Source organism: Equus przewalskii, chromosome 30 (genome assembly GCF_037783145.1).
Source record: "Equus przewalskii isolate Varuska chromosome 30, EquPr2, whole genome shotgun sequence".
NCBI classification, from domain to species: Eukaryota; Metazoa; Chordata; class Mammalia; order Perissodactyla; family Equidae; genus Equus; species Equus przewalskii.
In genome coordinates, this window is record NC_091860.1 from 28,059,100 (window position 1) to 28,079,975 (window position 20,876).

General features: G+C 38.3%; 1 protein-coding gene across 5 annotated transcripts in view; it reads left to right on the forward strand.

The window, feature by feature from the left end:
- Positions 1-20,876, forward strand: part of LOC139073271 (aldo-keto reductase family 1 member C23-like) — a 53,357-nt gene that overhangs the window by 11,034 nt on the left and 21,447 nt on the right. For 3 of the 5 annotated variants that reach the window (XM_008528149.2, XM_008528071.2, XM_008528511.2), the window contains exons 7-10: positions 11,173-11,282; positions 12,175-12,340; positions 14,015-14,097; positions 17,031-17,299. In XM_008528149.2, coding sequence (XP_008526371.1) covers positions 11,173-11,282; positions 12,175-12,340; positions 14,015-14,097; positions 17,031-17,073 — 402 coding nt within the window. In that variant the 3' untranslated portion in view covers positions 17,074-17,299. Of the gene's footprint in view, positions 1-11,172; positions 11,283-12,174; positions 12,341-14,014; positions 14,098-17,030; positions 17,300-20,876 lie in introns of those variants that run through there. The other 2 variants (XR_011535166.1, XR_011535167.1) reach the window with 1 other exon arrangement.

Below are 20,876 nucleotides of genomic sequence, written 5' to 3' on the forward strand. Positions count from 1 at the left end.
GATAGATTACAACCTTGTGAGATTTCAGTTGTACATTTTTGTTAGTCATGTTGTGGGTACACCACTTCCCCCTCTGTGCCCTCCCCCCACCCCCCCTTTTCCCTGGTAACCACCGATCAGATCTCCTTATCAATATACTAACTTCCACCTATGAGTGGAGTCATATAGAGTTCGTCTTTCTCTGACTGGCTTATTTCGCTTAACATAATACCCTCGAGGTCCATCCACGTTGTTGTGAATGGGCCAATTTTGTCTTTTTTTATGGCTGAGTAGTATTCCATTGTGTATATATACCACATCTTCTTTATCCAATCATCAGTTTCTGGGCATGTAGGCTGGTTCCACATCTTGGATATTGTAAATAATGCTGCGATGAACATAGGGGTGCAACGGACTCTTGAGATTTCTGATATCAGGTTCTTAGGATAGATACCCAGTAATGGGATGGCTGGGTCATAGGATATTTCTATTTTTAACTTTTTGAGAAATCTCCATACTGTTTTCCATAGTGGCTGTACCAGTTTGCATTCCCACCAACAGTGTATGAGGGTTCCTTTTTCTCCACAACCTCTCCAACATTTGTCACTCTTGGTTTTGGATGTTTTTGCCAATCTAACGGGTGTAAGGTGATATCTTAGTGTAGTTTTGATTTGCATTTCCCTGATGATTAGCGATGATGAACATCTTTTCATGTGTCTATTGGCCATATTCATATCTTCTTTTGAGAAATGTCTGTTCATGTCCTCTGCCCATTTTTTGATCGGGTTGTTTGTTTTTTTGTTGTTGAGCTGTGTGAGTTCTTTGTATATTATGGAGATTAACCCTTTGTCAGATAAGTGGCTTGTAAATATTTTTTCCCAATTAGTGAGCTGTTTTTTTGTTTCAATCCTGTTTTCCCTTGCCTTGAAGAAGCTCTTTAGTCTGATGAAGTCCCATTTGTTTATTCTTTCTATTGTTTCCCTCAACTGAGGAGTTATAGTGTCTGAAAAGATTCTTTTGAAACTGATGTCAAAGAGTGTACTGCCTATATTCTCTTCCAAAAGACTTATTGTCTCAGGCCTAATCTTTAGGTCTTTGATCCATTTTGAGTTTATTTTTGTGAATGGTGAAAAAGAATGGTCAATTTTCAATCTTTTGCATGTGGCTGTCCAGTTTTCCCAGCACCATTTGTTGAAGAGACTTTCTTTTCTCCATTGTAGGCCCTCTGCTCCTTTGTCGAAGATTAGCTGTCCATAGATGTGTGGTTTTATCTCTGGGCTTTCAATTCTGTTCCATTGATCTGTGGACCTGTTTTTGTACCAGTACCATGCTGTTTTGATCACTGTAGCTTTGTAGTATGTTTTGAAATCGGGGATTGTGATTCCGCTGGCTTTGTTTTTCTTGCTCAGGATTGCTTTAGCAATTCGCAGTCTTTTGTTGCCCCATATGAATTTTAGGATTGTTTGTTCAATTTCTGTGAAGAATGTTCTTGGGATTCTGATTGGGATGGCATTGAATCTGTATATTGCTTTAGGTAGTATGGACATTTTAACTATGTTTATTCTTCCAATCCATGTGCATGGTATGTCTTTCCATCTCTTTATGTCATCGTCAATTTCTTTCAAGAAAGTCTTGTAGTTTTCATTGTATAGATCCTTCACTTCCTTGGTTAAGTTTATCCCAAGGTATTTTATTCTTTTCATTGCAATTGTGAATGGGATTGAGTTCTTGATTTCTTTTTCTGTTAGTTCATTGTTAGTGTATAGAAATGCAACTGATTTATGCACGTTAATTTTATACCCTGCTACTTTGCTGTAGTTGTTGATTATTTCTAATAGTTTTTCTATGGATTCTTTGGGGTTTTCTAAATATAAGATCATGTCGTCTGCAAACAACAAGAGTTTTACTTCTTCGTTACCTATTTGGATTCCTTTTATTTCTTTTTCCTGCCGAATTGCTCTGGCCAGCACCTCCAGTACTATGTTGAATAGGAGTGGTGAAAGTGGGCACCCTTGTCTTGTTCCTGTCCTCAGAGGGATGGCTTTCAGCTTTTGTCCATTGAGTATGATGTTGGCTGTGGGTCTGTCATATATGGCCTTTATTATGTTGAGGTACTTTCCTTCTATACCCATTTTACTGAGGGTTTTTATCATAAATGGGTGTTGGATCTTGTCGAATGCTTTCTCTGCATCTATTGAGATGATCATGTGGTTTTTGTTTTTCATTTTGTTGATGTAGTGTATCACGTTGATTGACTTGCGGATGTTGAACCATCCCTGTGTCCCTGGTATAAATCCCACTTGATCATGGTGTATAATCTTTTTGATGTATTGCTGTATTCGGTTTGCCAAAATTTTGTTGAGGATTTTTGCATCTATGTTCATCAGTGATATCGGCCTGTAGTTCTCCTTCTTTGTGTTGTCCTTGTCAGGTTGGGGATCAGAGTGATGTTGGCTTCACAGAATGTGTTAGGGAGTTCTCCATCTTTCTCAATTTTCTGGAACAGTTTGAGGAGAATAGGTATTAAGTCTTCTTTGAATGTTTGGTAGAATTCTCCAGAGAAGCCGTCTGGTCCTGGACTCTTATTTTTGGGGAGGTTTTTGATTACCGTTTCTATTTCCTTACTTGTGATTGGCCTATTCAGATTCTCCATTTCTTCCTGATTCAGTTTGGGGAGATTGTAGGAGTCTAGGAATTTGTCCATTTCTTCCAGGTTGTTCAATTTGTTGGCATATAGTTTTTCATAGTATTCTCTTATGATCTTTTGTATTTCATTGGTATCTGTTGTGATTTCTCCTCTGTCATTCCTAATTTTATTAATTTGCGATTTCTCTCTTCTTTTCTTGGTGAGTCTGGCTAGGGGTTTGTCAATTTTGTTAATTCTTTCGAAGAACCAACTCTTTGTTTCATTGATCCTTTCTATTGTCTTTTTTGTTTCAATATCGTTTATTTCTGCTCTTATTTTTATTATTTCCTTCCTTCTACTGACTCTGGGCTTTGTTTGTTCTTCTTTTTCTAGTTCTGTTAGGTGTCGTTTGAGGTTGCTTATGTGAGCTTTTTCTTGTTTAGTGAGGTGAGCCTGTATTGCAATGAATTTCCCTCTTAGGACTGCTTTTGCTGCATCCCAAATGATTTGGTATGTCGTGTTCTCATTTTCATTAGTCTCCAGATAAAATTTGATTTCTTCTTTAATTTCTTCAATGATCCATTGTTTGTTGAGAAGCGTGTTGTTTTGTCTCCACATTTTTGCACCTTTCTCTGCTTTTTTCTTGTAGTTGATTTCTAGTTTAATAGCATTATGATCAGAAAAGATGCTTGATATTATTTCAACTCTCTTGTATTTATTGATGTTTGCTTTGGTTCCCAAAATATGGTCAATCCTTGAGAATGTTCCATGTGCACTTGAGAAGAATGTGTAACCTGCTGTTTTTGAATGAAGTGTTCTATATATATCTATTAAGTCCATCTGGTCTAATTTTTCATTTAATTCTATTATTTCCTTGTTGATTTTCTGTCTGGATGTTCTGTCCATTGGTGTTAATGGTGTGTTGAGGTCCCCTACTATTATTGTATTGTTGTTGATGTCTTCTTTTAGTTCTATTAAGAGTTGCTTTACAAATTTTGGTGCTCCTGTGTTGAGTGCGTATATATTTATAAGTGTTATGTCTTCTTGGTGGAGAGTCCCTTTTATCATTATATACTGTCCCTCTTTATCTTTCTTTATCAGTTTTGCTTTGAAATCTACCTTGTCTGATATTAGTATAGCGACACCTGCTTTCTTTTGTTCATTATTAGCTTGGAGTATTGTTCTCCATCCCTTCACTCTGAGTCTGTGTTTGTCTTTGGGGCTGAGGTGTGTTTCCTGGAGGCAGCATATTGTTGGATCTTGTTCTTTGATCCATCCTGCCACTCTGTGTCTTTTGATTGGGGAGTTCAATCCGTTTACATTTAGAGTGATTATTGAGACGTGGGGGCCTACCACTACCATTTTGTGTCTTGTTTTCCGGTTTTCTTCAGTTTCCTTTGTTTCTCGTCCCATGGTTTAATCTGTTCTGATGTAGAGCTGCTACTCTCTGTTGTCCTTCTACTTATCTCCTCAGCTCTTGGTTTTGTAGCCCCTTTCCTTTTTTGGATTTTTCAGGAATGAGGGTTTTCCTGAGGATTTCCTGAAGAGGAGGTTTTGTGGCAATGAACTCCCTTAATTTTTGTTTATCTGGGAAAGTTTTTATTTCTCCATCGTATTTGAAGGATATTTTCGCTGGGTAGTGAATTCTCGGCTGTAGGTTTTTGTCCTTCAGATTTTTGAATATATCATTCCACTCTCTTCTAGCCTGTAAAGTTTCTGCTGAGAAATCTGCTGATAGCCTGACGGGGGTTCCTTTGTAGGTTAGTTTCTTTTGCCTGGCTGTCCTTAGTATTTTCTCCTTGTCGATGACTTTTGCTAGCTTCACTACTATATGCCGTGGGTTTGGTCTTCTTGCATTGATAAAGTTTGGAGATCTATTGGCTTCTGTCACCTGAAGATCCATCTCTCTCACCAGGTTTGGGAAGTCCTCAGCCATTATTTCTTTGAATAGGCTTTCTGCCCCTTTCTCCTTCTCTTCTCCCTCTGGTATACCTATAATCCTTACGTTGCATCTCCTAATTGTGTCTGATAATTCTCAGAGAGTTTCTTCATTTCTTTTTAGTCTGGCTTCTCTCTCCTCCTCTGCCTGCAGCAATTCTATATTGCCATCTTCCAAATTGCTAATTCTTTCCTCCATATTATCGGCCCTACTGTTCAGAGCATCTAGATTTTTCTTAATCTCCTCTATTGTGTTCTTCATTTCCAATATTTCTGTTTGGTTCTTCTTTATTGTATCAAACTCTTTTGTGACATAGCTCCTGAACTCGTTGAGTTGTCGGTCAGAATTCTCTCTTAACTCATTGAGTATTTTAATGATGGCTGTTTTGAAGTCATCATCATTTAGATTATATATCTCATTTTCTTTGGGATTGTTTTCTGTGTATTTGTTACTTTCTTTCTGTTCTGGAGATTTAATGTATTTTTTCATATTGCTTGATGTTGTTGATTTGTGCCTCCGCATGGAGATAGAGTTTAGTTGCTCCTTTCACTTGTTTCAGCTGCTGCGGTGGGGGAGCAGCTGTTTATACTGCACCAACCAGGAACCCTGTCCGCAGTTGCTAACTGGGCCTGGGCCCCTCCTCGTAGTCACAGTGGTCCTTTGGATTCCCTCCTCTGCCGTGGGGGCCGTCACAGGGGAGCTTCAGGCTGCTGGTGCCTACTGTTGCAGCCCACCTAGATGTGCTCCCTCCTTGGGGTCTGCAACGGTGTTATGGGCTTTTCCAGTGGCCAGGGGTGGGATCACTTATATTTGTCACTCTGTTGCTGTCGGCACCCACAAAATCTCACTTGTCCTCTATGGGTCGCAGGAGAGCTATTGGCATCTTCTACAGTCTGTGGTTAGTTCACCTAGCTATGCTGCTTTTGCCCTGGGGTCTTCCAGCCTTGTGGCTGCCAGCTGGGTGCTTTCTACTGGTGCTGTGCAGAGGCTTTCCCTAAGGCTGCTGTGAGCCTGTAGGGTTTCCCCCTACGCTACGGAGCTGGGTCTCTGGAACTCCCCCCAGCCCCAGTCCTCTCCGAGATCCCCGGCAATCCCTAGTCCCACAGGGCGGGCAATGGCAGCCGGGGGTCACCCCGCCCTCTGGGATTCTCTCCAGGACTTTCCCGGAGCCGAGTGCTGGGTGTGGCCCCTCCGCCAATGGCAGACAGAGAGCTCTGTCTGCTGCCCGGGCAGAATTCTGTAACTTCCCCTCTGGGGCGCAGAGCGGGCCTCTGGAGCTTCCCCCAGCCCCAGTCCTCTCCAAGATCTCCGGCAATCCCTAGCCCCACGGGGCGGGCAATGGCAGCTGGAGGTCGTCCCATCCTCTAGGATTCTCTCCGGGACTTTCCTGGAGTTGAGTGCTGGACGTGGCCCCTCCGCTAATGGCAGACAGAGAGTTTTGTCTGCTGCCTGGGCAGAATTCTGTAACTTCCCCTCCGGGGCGTGGAGTTGGCCTTTGGAGCTTCACCCAGTCCCAGTCCGCTCGGAGATCTCCGGCAATCCCTAGCCCCACTGTGCTGGCAGTGGCAGCCGGGAGACCTCCGTACCCTCAGCGACTCTCTCTGGGACCCTCCAGGTGCCGCGAACATCAGGTGGGATCTCCCCGCCAATGGCGGGGAGAGACTCTCCCCCGCGGGCCCAGGTGTGCAACTCCAAAGTTTCCCTCTGCGTTTAGGAGTAATTGCGGGGGGGTTAGGTAGGGTTCTGGTCACCTGTTTCCACCGTCGCTCCTCTGTTGTGTGCTCGCTCCTGCCCTAGATGTGTGTAGATCCTCTGGGGGCGTCCATTGGAAGAAAGCCGCTTGTGGGTACTAGGCTGCTTGGTCGGGGTCAGAGAGTTTTCACCTATTTCCACATCCTCCCGGAGGAAAGTCCGTCCGCCTTCCGATGTATAGTCGTGTGGGTATCTCAGACGTCCTGAGATGCTGTCTGGATATCCTTTGTTAAGCGATAAGTGTCCAAATAATTGTAGACTCGAAGGGGGAGAGACAAAGAGGACTACTCACGGCACCATCTTGGGCATTAGTCCCCCAACTTTTTAAGAGTTTTTATCATAAACGGCTGTTCAATTTTGTCCAATGCTTTCTCTGCATCTATTGTGATTATTGTGTGGTTTTTATTCCTCAATTTGTTGATGTGGTGTATCACATTAACTGATTTGCAGATGTTGAACCATCCCTGGTATGAATCTCATGATGTATGATCCTTTTGATGTATTGCTGAATTTGGGTTGCCAAAATTTTGATGAGTATTTTTGCATCTATGTCCATCAGCTGTATTGGCCTGTAGTTTTCCCTTTTTATGCTTTCTTTCTCAGGCTGTGGTATCAGAGTGATGCTGGCCTCATAGAATGTGTTAGCAAGTATGCCATCTTCCCAAATTTTTTGGAATAGCTTGAGAAGGGTAGGTATTAAATGCTCTCTGAAAGTTTGGTAAAATTCCCCAGAGAAGCTGTCTGGTCCTGGGGTTTTCTTCTTTGGGATGCTTTTGATTACAATTTCGATCTCTTTCCTTGTGATTGGTTTATTCAGATTGTCTGTTTCTTCTTGACTCAACTTTGGGAGGTTGTAAGAGTCTAAGAATTTATCCATTTCCTCTACATTATCCATTTTGTTGGCATATATTTTTTCATAATATTCTCTTATTATCCATTGTATTTCTGTGGAGTCAGTTATTATTTCTCCTCTTTCATTTCTGATTTTGTTTATCTGATTCTCTCCTTTGTCTTTGTAAGTCTGGCTAAGGGTTTGTCAATTTTACTGATCTTCTCAAAGAACCAGCTCTTTGTTTCATTGATCCTTTCTACTGCCTTTTTTGTTTCAATAGCATTTATTTCTGCTCTGATTTTTATTATTTCTCTCCTTCTGCTGACTTTGGGCTTTGTTTCTTCTTCTTTTTCTAATTCAGTTAGGTGTAATTTGAGATGGCTTATTTGAAATTTTTCTTGTTTGTGAAGGTGTGCCTGTATTGCAATGAATTTGCTTCTTAATACAGCTTTTGCTGCATCCCATATGAGTTGGTATGGCATGTTATCATTTTCATTTGTCTCCAGATATTTTTTGATTTATCCTTTAGTTTCTTCAATCATTCATTGCTTGTTCCACAACATGTTGTTTAGTCTCCACATCTTTCTCCCTTTCTCAGCTTTTTTCTTGAAATTAATTTCTATCGTTATAGCATTATTATCAGAAAAGATACTTATTATTTCAATTGTCTTAAATTTATTGAGGCTTTCCTTGTCTACTAATACAAGGTCTATCCTTGAGAATGTTCTGTATGCACTTGAGAAGAATGTATATCCTGCTGTTTTTGAATGGAGGGTTCTATATATGTCTATTAAGTCCAACTGGTTTAGCTTTGCATTTAATTCCACTGTTTCCTTGTTGATTTCCTGTCTGTATGATCTATCCATTGATGTGAGTGGGCTGTTGTGGTCCCCTTCTATTATTGTTATTATGTTATTATTAATATCTTCTTTTCAGTTTGTTAGTAGTTGCTTTATGATCTTTGGTGTTCCTGTGTTGAGTACATAGATATTTGTAAGCATTATTTCTTCTTGATGGAGTCTCCCTTTGATCATCATATACTGCCCCTCTTTGTCTCTCTTTACCTGTCTTATCTTGAAGTCTACTTTGTCTGATATAAGTATTGCAAGACTTGATCTCTTTTGTTTGCCCTTAGCTTGGAGTATCATTTTCCACCCCTTCACTCTGAGCTTGTGTTTGTCATTGGAGCTGAGATGTGTTTCCTGGAGGCAGCAAATTGTTGGTTCTTGTTCTTTAATCCATCTTGCCACTCTGTGTCTTTTTATTGAAGATTCAATCCATTTACATTTAGGGTGATTATTGATGTATGAGAGCTTAATGTTGTCATTATATCACTCATTTTCCAGTTTTCCTGCATTTCCTTTGTTTCTTGTCCTGTGTGTTTTGGTCTACCCATTGAATTATGTAAGATGTGTTTCTTTTCTTTGTTCTTTCTTTATTTTTTGTGTTTCTGTTCTGCTTTTTTGTTTAGTGGTTACCCTGATGTTTGTATTCAGAATCTCACGTATAAGATAGTCCATTTTCTGATGGCCTCTTGTTTCTTTAGTCCAAACCGATTCAGTCCCTTTCTTCCTCCACTCCTAGGTTGTTTTTCTCATATCTTATTAAACTCGTGTTGTCAGTTTTTGATTAAAGTGACAAGACTGTCTTTGTTTTTGCTGTCTTCCTTCCCTTTAGCCTAATGTTACAGTTGAATATTTGCTCTCCTATTGTGATTCTGTCTACCTGTTTATCTTCTTACTCTGTGTTTTGTGACCCTTTTCTCCCTTTTATTCTTTTTGAGGTATGAGGGCATTCTTGAGGATTTCTTGTAGGAGAGGGGTCTCATGGCTATGAAGCGCCTTAGCTTTTGTTTGTCTGGGAAAGATTTAATTTTTCCTGCATATCTGAAGGATATTTTTGCTGGATAGAGTATTCTTGGGTGAAGATTCTTGTCTTTTAAAGTTTTTAATATGCTAGTCCATTCTCTCCTAACTTGCAAGGTTTCTGCAGAGAAATCTGCTGAAAGCCTGATGGGGTTCCTTTGTAAGCTATTTTCTTCTGCCTTGCTGCCCTGAGTATTCTTTCCTTGTCATTCATTTTTGCCAGTTTTATTACTATATGCCTTTCAATAGTTCTTTTTACATTGACATGTCTAGGAGATTTGGAAGCCTCTTCTACACATATTTCCCTCTCCTTCCCCAGATTTGGGAAGTTCTCCGCTATTATTTCTTTGAACACACTTTCAGCTCCATTCTCCTTCTCTTCACCTTCTTGAATACCTATAATTCTTATGTCCCATTCCTCATTGAGTCTGATATTTCTCAGATAGTTTCTTCATTTATTTTTAGTCTTCGTTCTCTCTCCTCCTCTGTCTGGAGCATTTCAACATGTCTATCTTCAATTATGATGAAACACTCCTCCATGATGTCCACTTGAGCATTCAGGGAATCCATATTTTGTTTTATCTCTTTCATTGTGTCTTTCATCTCTAAAAATTCTGATTGATTCTTCTTTATAGTTTCAATCTCTTTTGTGAAGTAGCTCCTGAATTCATTGAATAATTTCTCTACAGTCTCCTTTACTTTGTTGAGTTTTGTGAATGATAACTAATTTGAATTCATTGTCATTTAGCTTACGTATTTCTGTGTCCTCAGGATTGAGTTCTGAGTGCTTGTTTTCTTTCTGGGTCTGGAGATTTTGATGTAGTGTCTGATGTTGGAAGGTCAGGTCTTTCTCACTCTGGTATTATTCAGCTGCCATTACCACCAATCAGCACTGGGTGAGTGTTGACAGCTGCATATTCTGAGCCCTGTGACTTCAGCCAAGATCACAGACAGTGGAGCGGTGTGGTACAGGGTTGGGGGGAGGGACACTTTCTCCTGCATGCACTCCAAGATTTCTCAATCAGCTCTCACTATCTGGTCTCCTGGGGTCTAGGATTGAGGAGATCACACCCCACGATAACTTTCACTCCATTAAAGGGTTTCTTTCTAGGCTAAAAGGACCCTAGGGAGTCCTTGGTGATCCTGTGATGAGTGACCCCTCCCCCACTCTTTCCCTCAGGGATCCTCCCATGGATATTATCACAGTATTTAGGGGAGGGAGCAAAGTTCTCTCTTACCCATTCCAGCTCCTCCAAGGGGGGCTCCAGCTTCTATGTACTCTGTTGTGTGGCTGCCTGTCTCTCTGATGTTTTTGTGTTGTTTAGATATCTTATGTTGGAGTATGTATGCCCCTTTTTGTCGCATGTTGGAGGGGAGAGAGTCATGTGCAAGTTCACTCTGCCATGATGCTGACATCACTCTATAATCATATTAAATTTTATACACACTTTTATAAGTCTTTTTACATGAAATTTTAATGTAAACATAAAATTCACTCATGAAGTAAGGATAAAATATAATTATTCCTATAAGGCAAGAGAAAAGGTTAATTCCTTCCCATTGAATATCAATGTTCTGAGAGAGAAGTTATGCAATCCTCACCATCAGTGGCAACAAGGATTTTTGTTCTCTCTCTCTCATCACTATGGACTCATGGATTTTTATTTACTCTATGTGTTATAATTGCTCTTAGTCATTATTCCCTTTGCTGCTCAAATCTACTCAAATTTCACCAGTGGGATCCCCATCAAATTGTTGGACCTTTTTGTTTTCCTTTAGACATTCCTTCATGAGTCTTTGATTGATTTCTTGTTTTCTGGCACAATTTGATGTTCAAGGTTCAAACAAGTTATATTCCTGTTCCACATCTGGATTTAGCTATGGATCCTTGTAACATACAATGGTATTGTATAAACAAGATCTGATCCATAGATTTGCCTGTTCTCAGAAATATATTTCTTTTTCTTTTTTTACCCTTTTAGGAAATCCGTAAAATATTTTAGGGAACATATATATGATATTTACTTTTTAAAAAATAATTACTTGATGTTGATGTTTCTAGTATAAATTGAATATTAAACAGTTTTTTGTTCAGCCTTTTTTCCTTTTAAACTTTCTGTTTCATATTAATATTCCCGTATCATGCAGTGTGACATTTTTCTATCTTGGCATTCTACAGGTGGAATGTCATCCTTATCTCAACCAGAGGAAACTGTTGGATTTCTGCAAATCCAAAGATATTGTCCTAGTTGCCTATTGTGCTTTGGGAAGCCAACGTCCAAAACAATGGTAATGAAGGCAAAAGGGAGTATGCCTAAAACACACTTTTGATGAAATATTTTAAATCATACTATACTCAGTTTTCTGGAATTAACTCTCAACTGGCTTGGGGAGAGAGGGGAGGGACAGAAGAAATCCTTCCCCTTTGTCACCCCATGACCTAGTCAATGCTATTGCATTATATGTGTTGGTTGTAGATTAATCAATAACAAATGTCTGCATGAAAATCTATATATAATCCAAAAAATTGAGACAAAAGTCATAAGCTTAAGTCATGATGTAGATGTTTTTGAACTAATTAATGCATTTCTAGTAATAGACTCTCTGAGTTTACTTATGTCTAAAATCAGGATGGTAATATGTAACTCCTAGATTTATTATGATAGAACAAATTGTGATCAGAAACACTTTTGTAAACTTCTATGGAAATATTGCATACTATAAGTAATGATAAAATGAATAGTTCACCTTTTGTGACTACTCAACTTTTATCAATATCATACAAAATTTAAAATAAAGACTATCTCATTCATTTCCTTTCTCTTTCTCCTTTCATACTCTTATTCTTACTGTGAGGGCTATAATCAGAGAAGATAAACAGCCCCTGAGAAGTAAAAGGGAAAAAATCTATGATTTGAAAGCAATGGTCTGGACTCAAACATGCATCAAAATGACCTAGAGGGCTTCCTAAATAAAGAGTTTCTGAATCAGGTGGTCTTCAGTAAAGTCAGGGAATTTACCCTTCCCAACAAGTTACCAGATGATACTGTTGCTGCTTGTCCAGGGACCATCTGTTGAGAAGAACTGGTCTAGAGTGGACCACCTGGGTCTTTTTCAGAAGGCTCAGAACAAACTGAAAAATTCAGTTTAAGGTCTTCAGCATTTCTGCATTTTCTTCCAGGGTGGACCAGAGCAGCCCGGTTCTCTTGGAAGATCCCGTCCTTTGTGCCATGGCAAAAAAGTACGAACGATCTCCAGCACTGATTGCCCTTCGCTACCAGCTACAGCGTGGGGTTGTGGTTCTGGCCAAGTGTATCAATGAGAAGCAGATGAAAGAGAACATGCAGGTGATTGTTGAAGCTCTGGGCATGGGGCTCCTAAAGAGTATCCATCACATGAGTTCTTCTTTGTAAGGATCTTAAGACATCTTTGGGCCCTGATGAATTACCTATTATTTCCCATGCGTTTATTACTTATGTGTATTCTCACTGGTTTTCTCCTCTTTGCATGAGGCCAAGGCAGTGATTGTATACTTGCAAAGCCTTTTCATTCTAGGATAAGAATTGACTCACCCCTGCTTCTGGAAAATTTTCTTGTCCAGTGCAAGATACAGGCCAGGCCAGGTTCAAAGGGTAGAGAAACTTCCAAAAGTGACTGTGTCTTTTCATTCAAATTTTGGTCTCTAATATACCTGTAATTGATTGTTTAATACAATGACAAAATGAACCTAAATATGTATATGTTTAAAGGGAAATCCAAATGTCCATCATTTCCCACAGCTTTTCACTGTCGTCTCCGTCATGTGTCAAATGTCCCTCAGTTCATTTCTGGCCTCTCTCTTCTATTCAACTACTTACTTTTCTATACTGTCTATTTATAGTGGAAATGCTTTGCTTTCCAGAATGGTAAGTTTTTTCTTCATTTCTTTTTCTTCTTTAAGAACATCTTGTGTATTCTTCACTAGTTGTTCTTTTATGTAAAATATAGTATCATTTGTCAACTTTCACAAAAAATAATAGTGTAAGTCTTTGTTTCATATTGCATCAAAACTATAGCTTAATTTGGAGAAAACTGACTTCTTTACAATATTAAGACTTCCAATCAATGATTATGATATGTTTTTAAATGCTTTGATGTTATTTATATATTTTTAATAAATTTCAAAACTTCCTCCACAAGGTATTTACTTAATACTGCTATTGGATTTATTCATAGATGACTAGTAAATTAGATATGCTTTTGATAGCTTTTACTAACTTTTTACTTTACAGATATTCAAATGTTTGGAAAAGTTGAAAGACTATTGCAATAAGTGTGTAACTCGGATCAATTTTTATATTTTTGAAATTTTGCCTGCTACCTATCAACCTGTCTATTGATTTATCTACCCTCCAACTTCTCCATCTAATCACTCTCTTGGAATATTATTATGGATTGATGGATTTATTTGGTTCAACATATTAGCCATTACTCACCTTCATTTTGATGCTTAAAATGTCCCACATTTAGACAGTAACGTTCTCATCAGGCTGGGTACTGTGTCCTTTGAACATGACATTGTTAGTATTTGGACAATTATTGTTTTAAATTACCTTGAATAAAATTTATTGACTTTCTAACTGTTCATTGATGGGATATAGACATCCACTTGTATTAGTGAGAATTACTACATTATGTTTTGTATTTTTTAAATCTATTTCTAGAGTCTTCTGGATCTGCTAAGTACATGACCCTATCTCTTTGAATAATGTGGGCTTTGTTCCCTCACTTTTTTAAAGATCTCTTTTTTGTCTGTAGTCTTGTGCAGTTTCAATCTACCATATCTACTTATGGATTTTTATTTAATTTTTCTTGATACTTATTAATACTTGAGATTTTTCTTGATGTCTTTGAAAACTCTTGGAAATTCCTAAGATATTTTGAATATTGCCTCTGCATGATTCAGTCTGATGTGCCTAGATTTTCCAAATTGGCAATATGCAATCTGGAAATCAAAAAAAATCTTTCTACTTCTGTGGTAGGTTTTTGAATTCCAGTTGACTTCAGAGGACATGAAAGTCCTAGATGGCCTAAACCAAAATCTTCGATATGCTTCTATTAAAATGTAAGTAACTTTGGTAAATACGTTTGCTTCAGTTTATATTTTGATAATGAGAGTATGATCATTGTTAAAATTGATGTCAATACTAGGGATTCAGAGGCTAATTTGAGTCAGGGACGAGACAGGAACTTCCTGGAATCTCATGCCAGGCTCACTCCAGAGCTTTGTTCACTGACACAATGGCAGGACGAGTGGAGCAGGGTCGGCTTGGAATTATACACATGTGTCCTGCCCTCATCACTCCATGTAACTTTCCAAGACGCTTGATGTCATTGCTGAATCTGTATATTCCACATAGGATTCTCATTTCCACAACAATCCAGTGGACATAAACTGTGAATATCACCAGTGTAGCCTAATTGAATGTTTCCAAAACTATATTTATCTTCTTTTTCCTCCAACTTCTCAATTCTTTATCAGATTAAAGGATTCTCCATCAAGCTTGTGTTCATAGCAGAAATGCTCATTGCTCCCATAAGAATCTTCATGAGATTCTGCCAAGTTTATGTCCCTCATAAGTCTCCATATCTCTCCCTTCCTTTTCATTGTATGTTTGTTCAGGACCCAAATACTGCATTTCCCTCCACAAAGGCTGTCATTGTGGAGTCCACAGGAATTCTTGGTTAAGATTTTCTGAAATATGGAGATCTCGACACAGAGGACAAAGTTTTCAAGAAGAGAAATATAAACCAAAGGAAGAATGTGGAGGCAAATCACAATTTGTGGAGATAATTTATAGCCAACAAAAAATCTTTAATATTCCTTCATGGCCTACTGTTTTGTAATTTTAAGAAAAAAATTTTCATTATAAATGAGGGAAAGGGAGGAATGCACATTCCCTCTCCCTGTGAGAATTTTAACTCGTAATAGCAATAAATGTGATAATGTATGGAAAGCAATTAGCATAGTGGAAAATTGTGAATACTCAAAAGCTGGTAGATAATTTTTGTCCTTACCAATATACTTATTAATATAGAGACAAACGACGAACAAGGTATGTAAGTAATGATGAGAGAAAAAGAGAGTAGTAATGAATCAGCCATTCTTCAAATAAATTAGATGTTTTAATAAGAAGCCATTATTTTCTATCAATTTACATTTTGTGTTATTACTGAATAGAGATCATCCTACCTCACAGTAAGCTCCTTGGAGATGGAACCCAATGTTTACATGACATTCTTTCCATTTCTGGATCTAAGTGGATGTGTTGTATGTGGTGGAAAATTAGTAAATAATTAATAAATTTAAAAAATAGAAGTGAATGGACAGTTAATCTTCGACAAAGGAGCTGAGGGCCTACAATGGAGAAAAGAAAGTCTCTTCAACAAATGGTGCTGGGAAAACTGGACAGCCACATGTAAAAGAATGAAAATTGACCATTCTTTTTCACCATTCACAAAAATAAACTCAAAATGGATCAAAGACCTAAAGATTAGGCCTGAAACAATGAGTCTTCTAGAAGAGAATATAGGCAGTACACTCTTTGACATCAGTTTCAAAAGAATCTTTTTGGACACCATAACCCCTCAGATGAGGGAAACAATAGAAAGAATGAACAAATGGGACTTCATCAGACTAAAGAGCTTCTTCAAGACAAGGGAAAACAGGATTGAAACCAAAAAGAGCCCACTAATTGGGAAAAAAAATATTTAGAAGTTATTTATCCAACAAAGGGTTAATCTCCATAATATATAAAGAACTCACACAGCTCAACAACAAAAAAATCAAACAACTCAATCAAAAAATGGGCAGGGGACATGGACATTTCTCCAAAGAAGATATACAGATGGCCAATAGACACATGAAAAGATGCTCATCATCACTAATCATCAGGGAAATGCAAATCAAAACTACACTAAGATATCACTTTACACCTTTTAGAATGGCAAAAATATCCAAAACCAAGAGTGACAAATGTTGGAGAGGCTGTGGAGAAAAAGGAACCCTCATACACTATTGGTGGGAATGCAAACTGGTGCAGCCACTATGGAAAACAGTATGGAGATTTCTAAAAAAGTTAAAAATAGAAATACCTTATGACCCAGCCATCCCACTACTGGATATATATCCTAAGAACCTGAAATCAGTAATTCCAAAAGTCCCATGCACCCCTATGTTCATTGCAGCATTATTCACAATAGCCAAGACATGGAACCAACCTAAGTGCCCAGCAACTGATGATTGGATAAAGAAGATATGGTATATATATACAATGGAATACTACTCAGCCATAAAAAAGGACAAAGTCATCCCATTCACAACAACATGGATAGACCTTGAGGGTATTATGTTGAGTGAAATAAGCCAGACAGAGAAAGACGAACTCTGTATGACTCCACTCATAGGTGGTAGTTAACGTATAGACAAAGAGAACTGATCGGTGCTTACCAGGGGAAAGGGAGGGTTGGGGGAGGGCACTAAGGGTGAAGTGGTGTACCTACAACATGACTAATAATAATGTACAACTGTAATTTCACAAGGTTGTTAACTATCATAATCTTAATAAAAAAAAATCTCTGAAAAAAAAATCGAAGTGAAATTGCATTCAGTAAACTGTATCACCATAAAGTATTAGTGCTGAGCAAGTGGCTGGACATGTCTTTTTCTTCCACTGAAGATTTGAAATGAGAAAGGAGAGACTATCTTGTTGCTTTATTGACATATGTAGCTAAGGAGAGGAAAATATTTGATTATTTGACTTTGCGTATTCTGTGTACTAAGTACAGGGCAAGGAATATTATTTGAAACATTTAATTATTATTATTTAAATATTATTATAAAGTCATGTTTGTGAAAGAAAGAAAGGCAGACTCTACACCTGGTCAGGAAATAAAATGTTTGACTTTACCTCAATGACAGCTTCATAGAAATCACTTCTCTACCACCATTGGAACAGAGTCATTGACCCCATATATGCCTTGTTTTTCTCATTTTAGTTTTGCTGACCACCCTGAGTATCCATTTTCTGATGAATATTAATATGGAGGCCTTTGTCCTGACTTCTACCAGAAGCTCTGCATGTGGATATTGAGGTGGGAACTGTCTCGGATGTTGGTGATCACACACATCTGCATGGGTTCCATCCATGCTGCTTAGCAGCTCATACTCAGCTAGACTTAAGTGCTTAGGTCAGTAAGGAAAGGCACTCCATTTTTGTCACTTTCTGTAAAAATTAAAGATTTTTACCCCTAAATTGTTTTACCTACTCCTGTCTCTGTTGAATATTTTATTTCCTTCTGACTCTTAGAGCCAAAAACTGGTTTGCCTGGATCTTCTGGTGTAAGAAGTGGGAGGGGATACAATAAAGACAATTTTATAGATATTTCTGGAACAAGAGGGATGAGTTTTCAGTCTCTAGGGAAGTAGTAGTTAGCAGGTATTTATCAGTCAGTGTTCCTCTAGCCTTTGAGGAATGAGAGGACGTATTCCATGTGGTCTGTATGGTTAGGCATCTGTTGCAAGGATGATCAGCAATACGCAGGCTGTCTTTCAGCAGCGCGGGGGATAAATGCTCCAGAAAATCCCAGAATTAAGTATTCCTGGGGCAGAGTTGGCCCAGGATGTTGGAGGGGAACCAGCCTGGAAGGTCATTAGGACTCAGACGTACATAATTTTTAGGAGAAGAGATTCGAGCACATACCTTTTTGGGAAAATTTGGAAAATGCCTCTCTGCTACTTTTCTCCTGTACATGAAAAGGAATTTTCCACAGTATTCTGTGGAATGGCCAGACCTGAAAGTCAGGACTAGGCTGCCATGTGTGCCCAGGAAACAGTAATGAGCTTGCTGGGGTGTTCTCAGATTGTAGTTCACATTTGTATGACTACAGCATACCCTTATATTATTAAGACATAGTGCATAATTATCAGGATTGAATCTTCTAAGATTTAAATTTTTTATAAGGGATCCTTGACATTTTTTTCAGTTAATTTATTAAAATGCGTCTTAAAGAGTTGCTCCCCTGGGAGGATCAATGTAGATGGCAAAGGTAGCCAAGTAAACTCCCTAGGCCTGATTCAGGCAGGAAAAATGTAAGGAGAAGATGCTAAGGCCAAAGAAAATATATTGCCTAACTAATTCAGAACTGTTCAAAAAATAGGGCCAAACTTTAATAATATTGAAAAAGCTAGACTTCTGGGTTTTAGTCACATAGATAAAGACCTTGGAAATCAACACTTCCTTCCTCATAAGGCAAAAAACGACAAACTAAGAATCAACAACTCTCCTTAGATCTACCAGAAAATCGAAGTCACAAAGAAAATTGCAGACCCCAAAATTATACAGACAGTTGGATACAGAGAATCGTGGCTTAATGGAAGCTGGAGAACAAGAAAGTTAGTGGACTGACATTACTCAACTTCAAGGCTTACTGGAAACGTACAGCAATCAAGACAGTGTTGTATAGGTGAAAGTACAGACACATTGATCAATGGACTGAATAGGGAGCCCACATATAGACCCACTAAAATATAGTTAACTGATCTTTGATAGAAAAGAATGACAACTCAAAGGAGAAAGATTAGTCTTTTCAACAAATGGTGTTGGAACAACTAGACATCCACATACAAAAACTGAATCGAGACTCAGACCTTACACCTTTCACAAAACTTAAGTCAAAATGAATGATAGATCTAAATGTAGAACACAAAACTATAACACTCTACAAGATAATGTAGGGGGTAATCTAGAGTACCTTGGGAATGGTCTTGACTTTTTAGATACAACACGAAAAGTCCAATCCATGTGGGAAATAAATTGCCAGACTTCATTAAAATAACTTAACAATTCTGCTCTGTGAAAGACACCATAAAGAGAATTAAAAGACCATACACTGTCTATGAGAAAATACTTCCAAAACTCTAACTGATAAAGTATCAGTACCCAAAATATACAAAGAACACTTAAAATTCTGTAGTAATAAAACAAAAACTCAATTTATCAACGAGCAAAAGATCTGAACTGACAGTTCACCAAAGACAATACATAGATGACAAGTAAACATATGAAAAATTTCTCAACATCATATGTCGTTAGTGAATTGAAAATTTTTAAAAATGAGATACTGCTACACATCTGTGAGAATTGCCAAAATCCAAAACAGTGACAACACCAAATACCGGAAAGGATGTGAATCTACAGCACCAGTCTTTCCTTGCTGGTGGGAAAGCAAAATGGGACAGCCATTTTGGAAGATAGTTTGGCAGTTTCTTTCAATGTCAAACATACTTCTACCATATACTCCAGCAACTGTGCTCCTTGACATTTAACCAAAAGACTTACAATCTTGTGTCCACACAAAAAATTTTACACAGATGTTCATAGCAATTTTTAATAATTGTCAAATTTTGTATAGCAGTTCATTGGATATAGACACATAATTGTATCAATACAGTAGAATTTTATTCAGTGATAAGCATAAAGGAACTAACAAGACATGAAAAGACATGGAGGAAACTTAAATGTGTATTACTAAGAGAAATAAGCAAATCTTAAAAGGTTACATACCATAAGATTTCAACTGTATGCCATTTTGCAACTAGCAAAACTATAAAGACAATACAATGATCAAGGTTGCCAAGAGTTTAGAGGAAGAGGGAAAGGAAAGGATAGTTAAGAGGAGCATAGAGGTTTTTAAGATGATAAACCCATTCAGTATGTAGACACTAAGGGTAGATACATGTCAGTTTGCATTTTTCAGTATTCACAGAGCTGTACAAAACAGAGAAACCCTAATGTAAACCATAGACCTTAGCTAATAATACTGTGTAAGTCTTATCTCATTAGTTATCATAAATGTCCCACAGTAACACAAGATACTAATAATAGGGGAAATGGGGGCATGAGTGGGGAGGAGAACAGAGACTGAACGGCAGCTCTCTGGACTTTAAAAACATTTTTTCTGTAAATACAAGTGTATTCTAAAAAGTAAAGTCTATTAATAAAAATAAAAAATGTGTAGTCCAATTTTTATTGTAACAGTGTATTCCTGTTAATCGAAAAAGTTTTTGAGCACCTGCTAAGAGTCAGATTTTGAGACTGTCTTAAGACACAACTGTGAAAGGATCTGATATTCATGTAGTCAAGATGATGGTGTTTCTGATAATTCTGAGGTCTGTGAAGATGAACTGGAACAGGAGGTGAGGTCATTCTCTGGTAATCAGCGACGTCTTAGTGAACTAGGTTAGCAGCCTTAATCACATGAGATCGTATGGAGTCATTTCGTAGAAACTTGTTTCCAAAGGAGCACTTTCTTCATAAGGAAAGTGGAATCAGACCTCAAGGAACCATCCACCTCTGTGAGTTGACCTGGTTATCTCTGCAGACTTGTGGAAGCTCTCCTAGGCTAGACATTTTCTGCCTGCACAGCATTTATAGATGCCAAAATTCTTTCATAGCCTGCCCAGAATAATAAGGTGCAGTGGCACCAAGGTAAAGAGCAGCTATTCCCTCGTCCTATGGGAAGGTTCAGAGATGAAGCCTGAGATGGCATGGTCTGTGAATGGCCCCTATGTCCAGGGTAGACTTCAAGAACAGCCTTGCAGTTGTAGAACTGAGCCACCTAGGAAAAATCCCCAGCTGGTCATTAATTTCTGCACTGCATTCTGTGGAATTGAAGCTGTCAAAAATAGTCCTTGCCAGAAGAAGTCATGGCAATTGCAGGCCCAAACACAAAGGAATTGAGAAATCATGGAATCTCTTACAGAGATTCAGCCAAGATGCTCCAAGTAAAAGGCCAAAGAGTTATACAAATATTGGTCGGTTTCAAATCAATGTCAGGAAACTT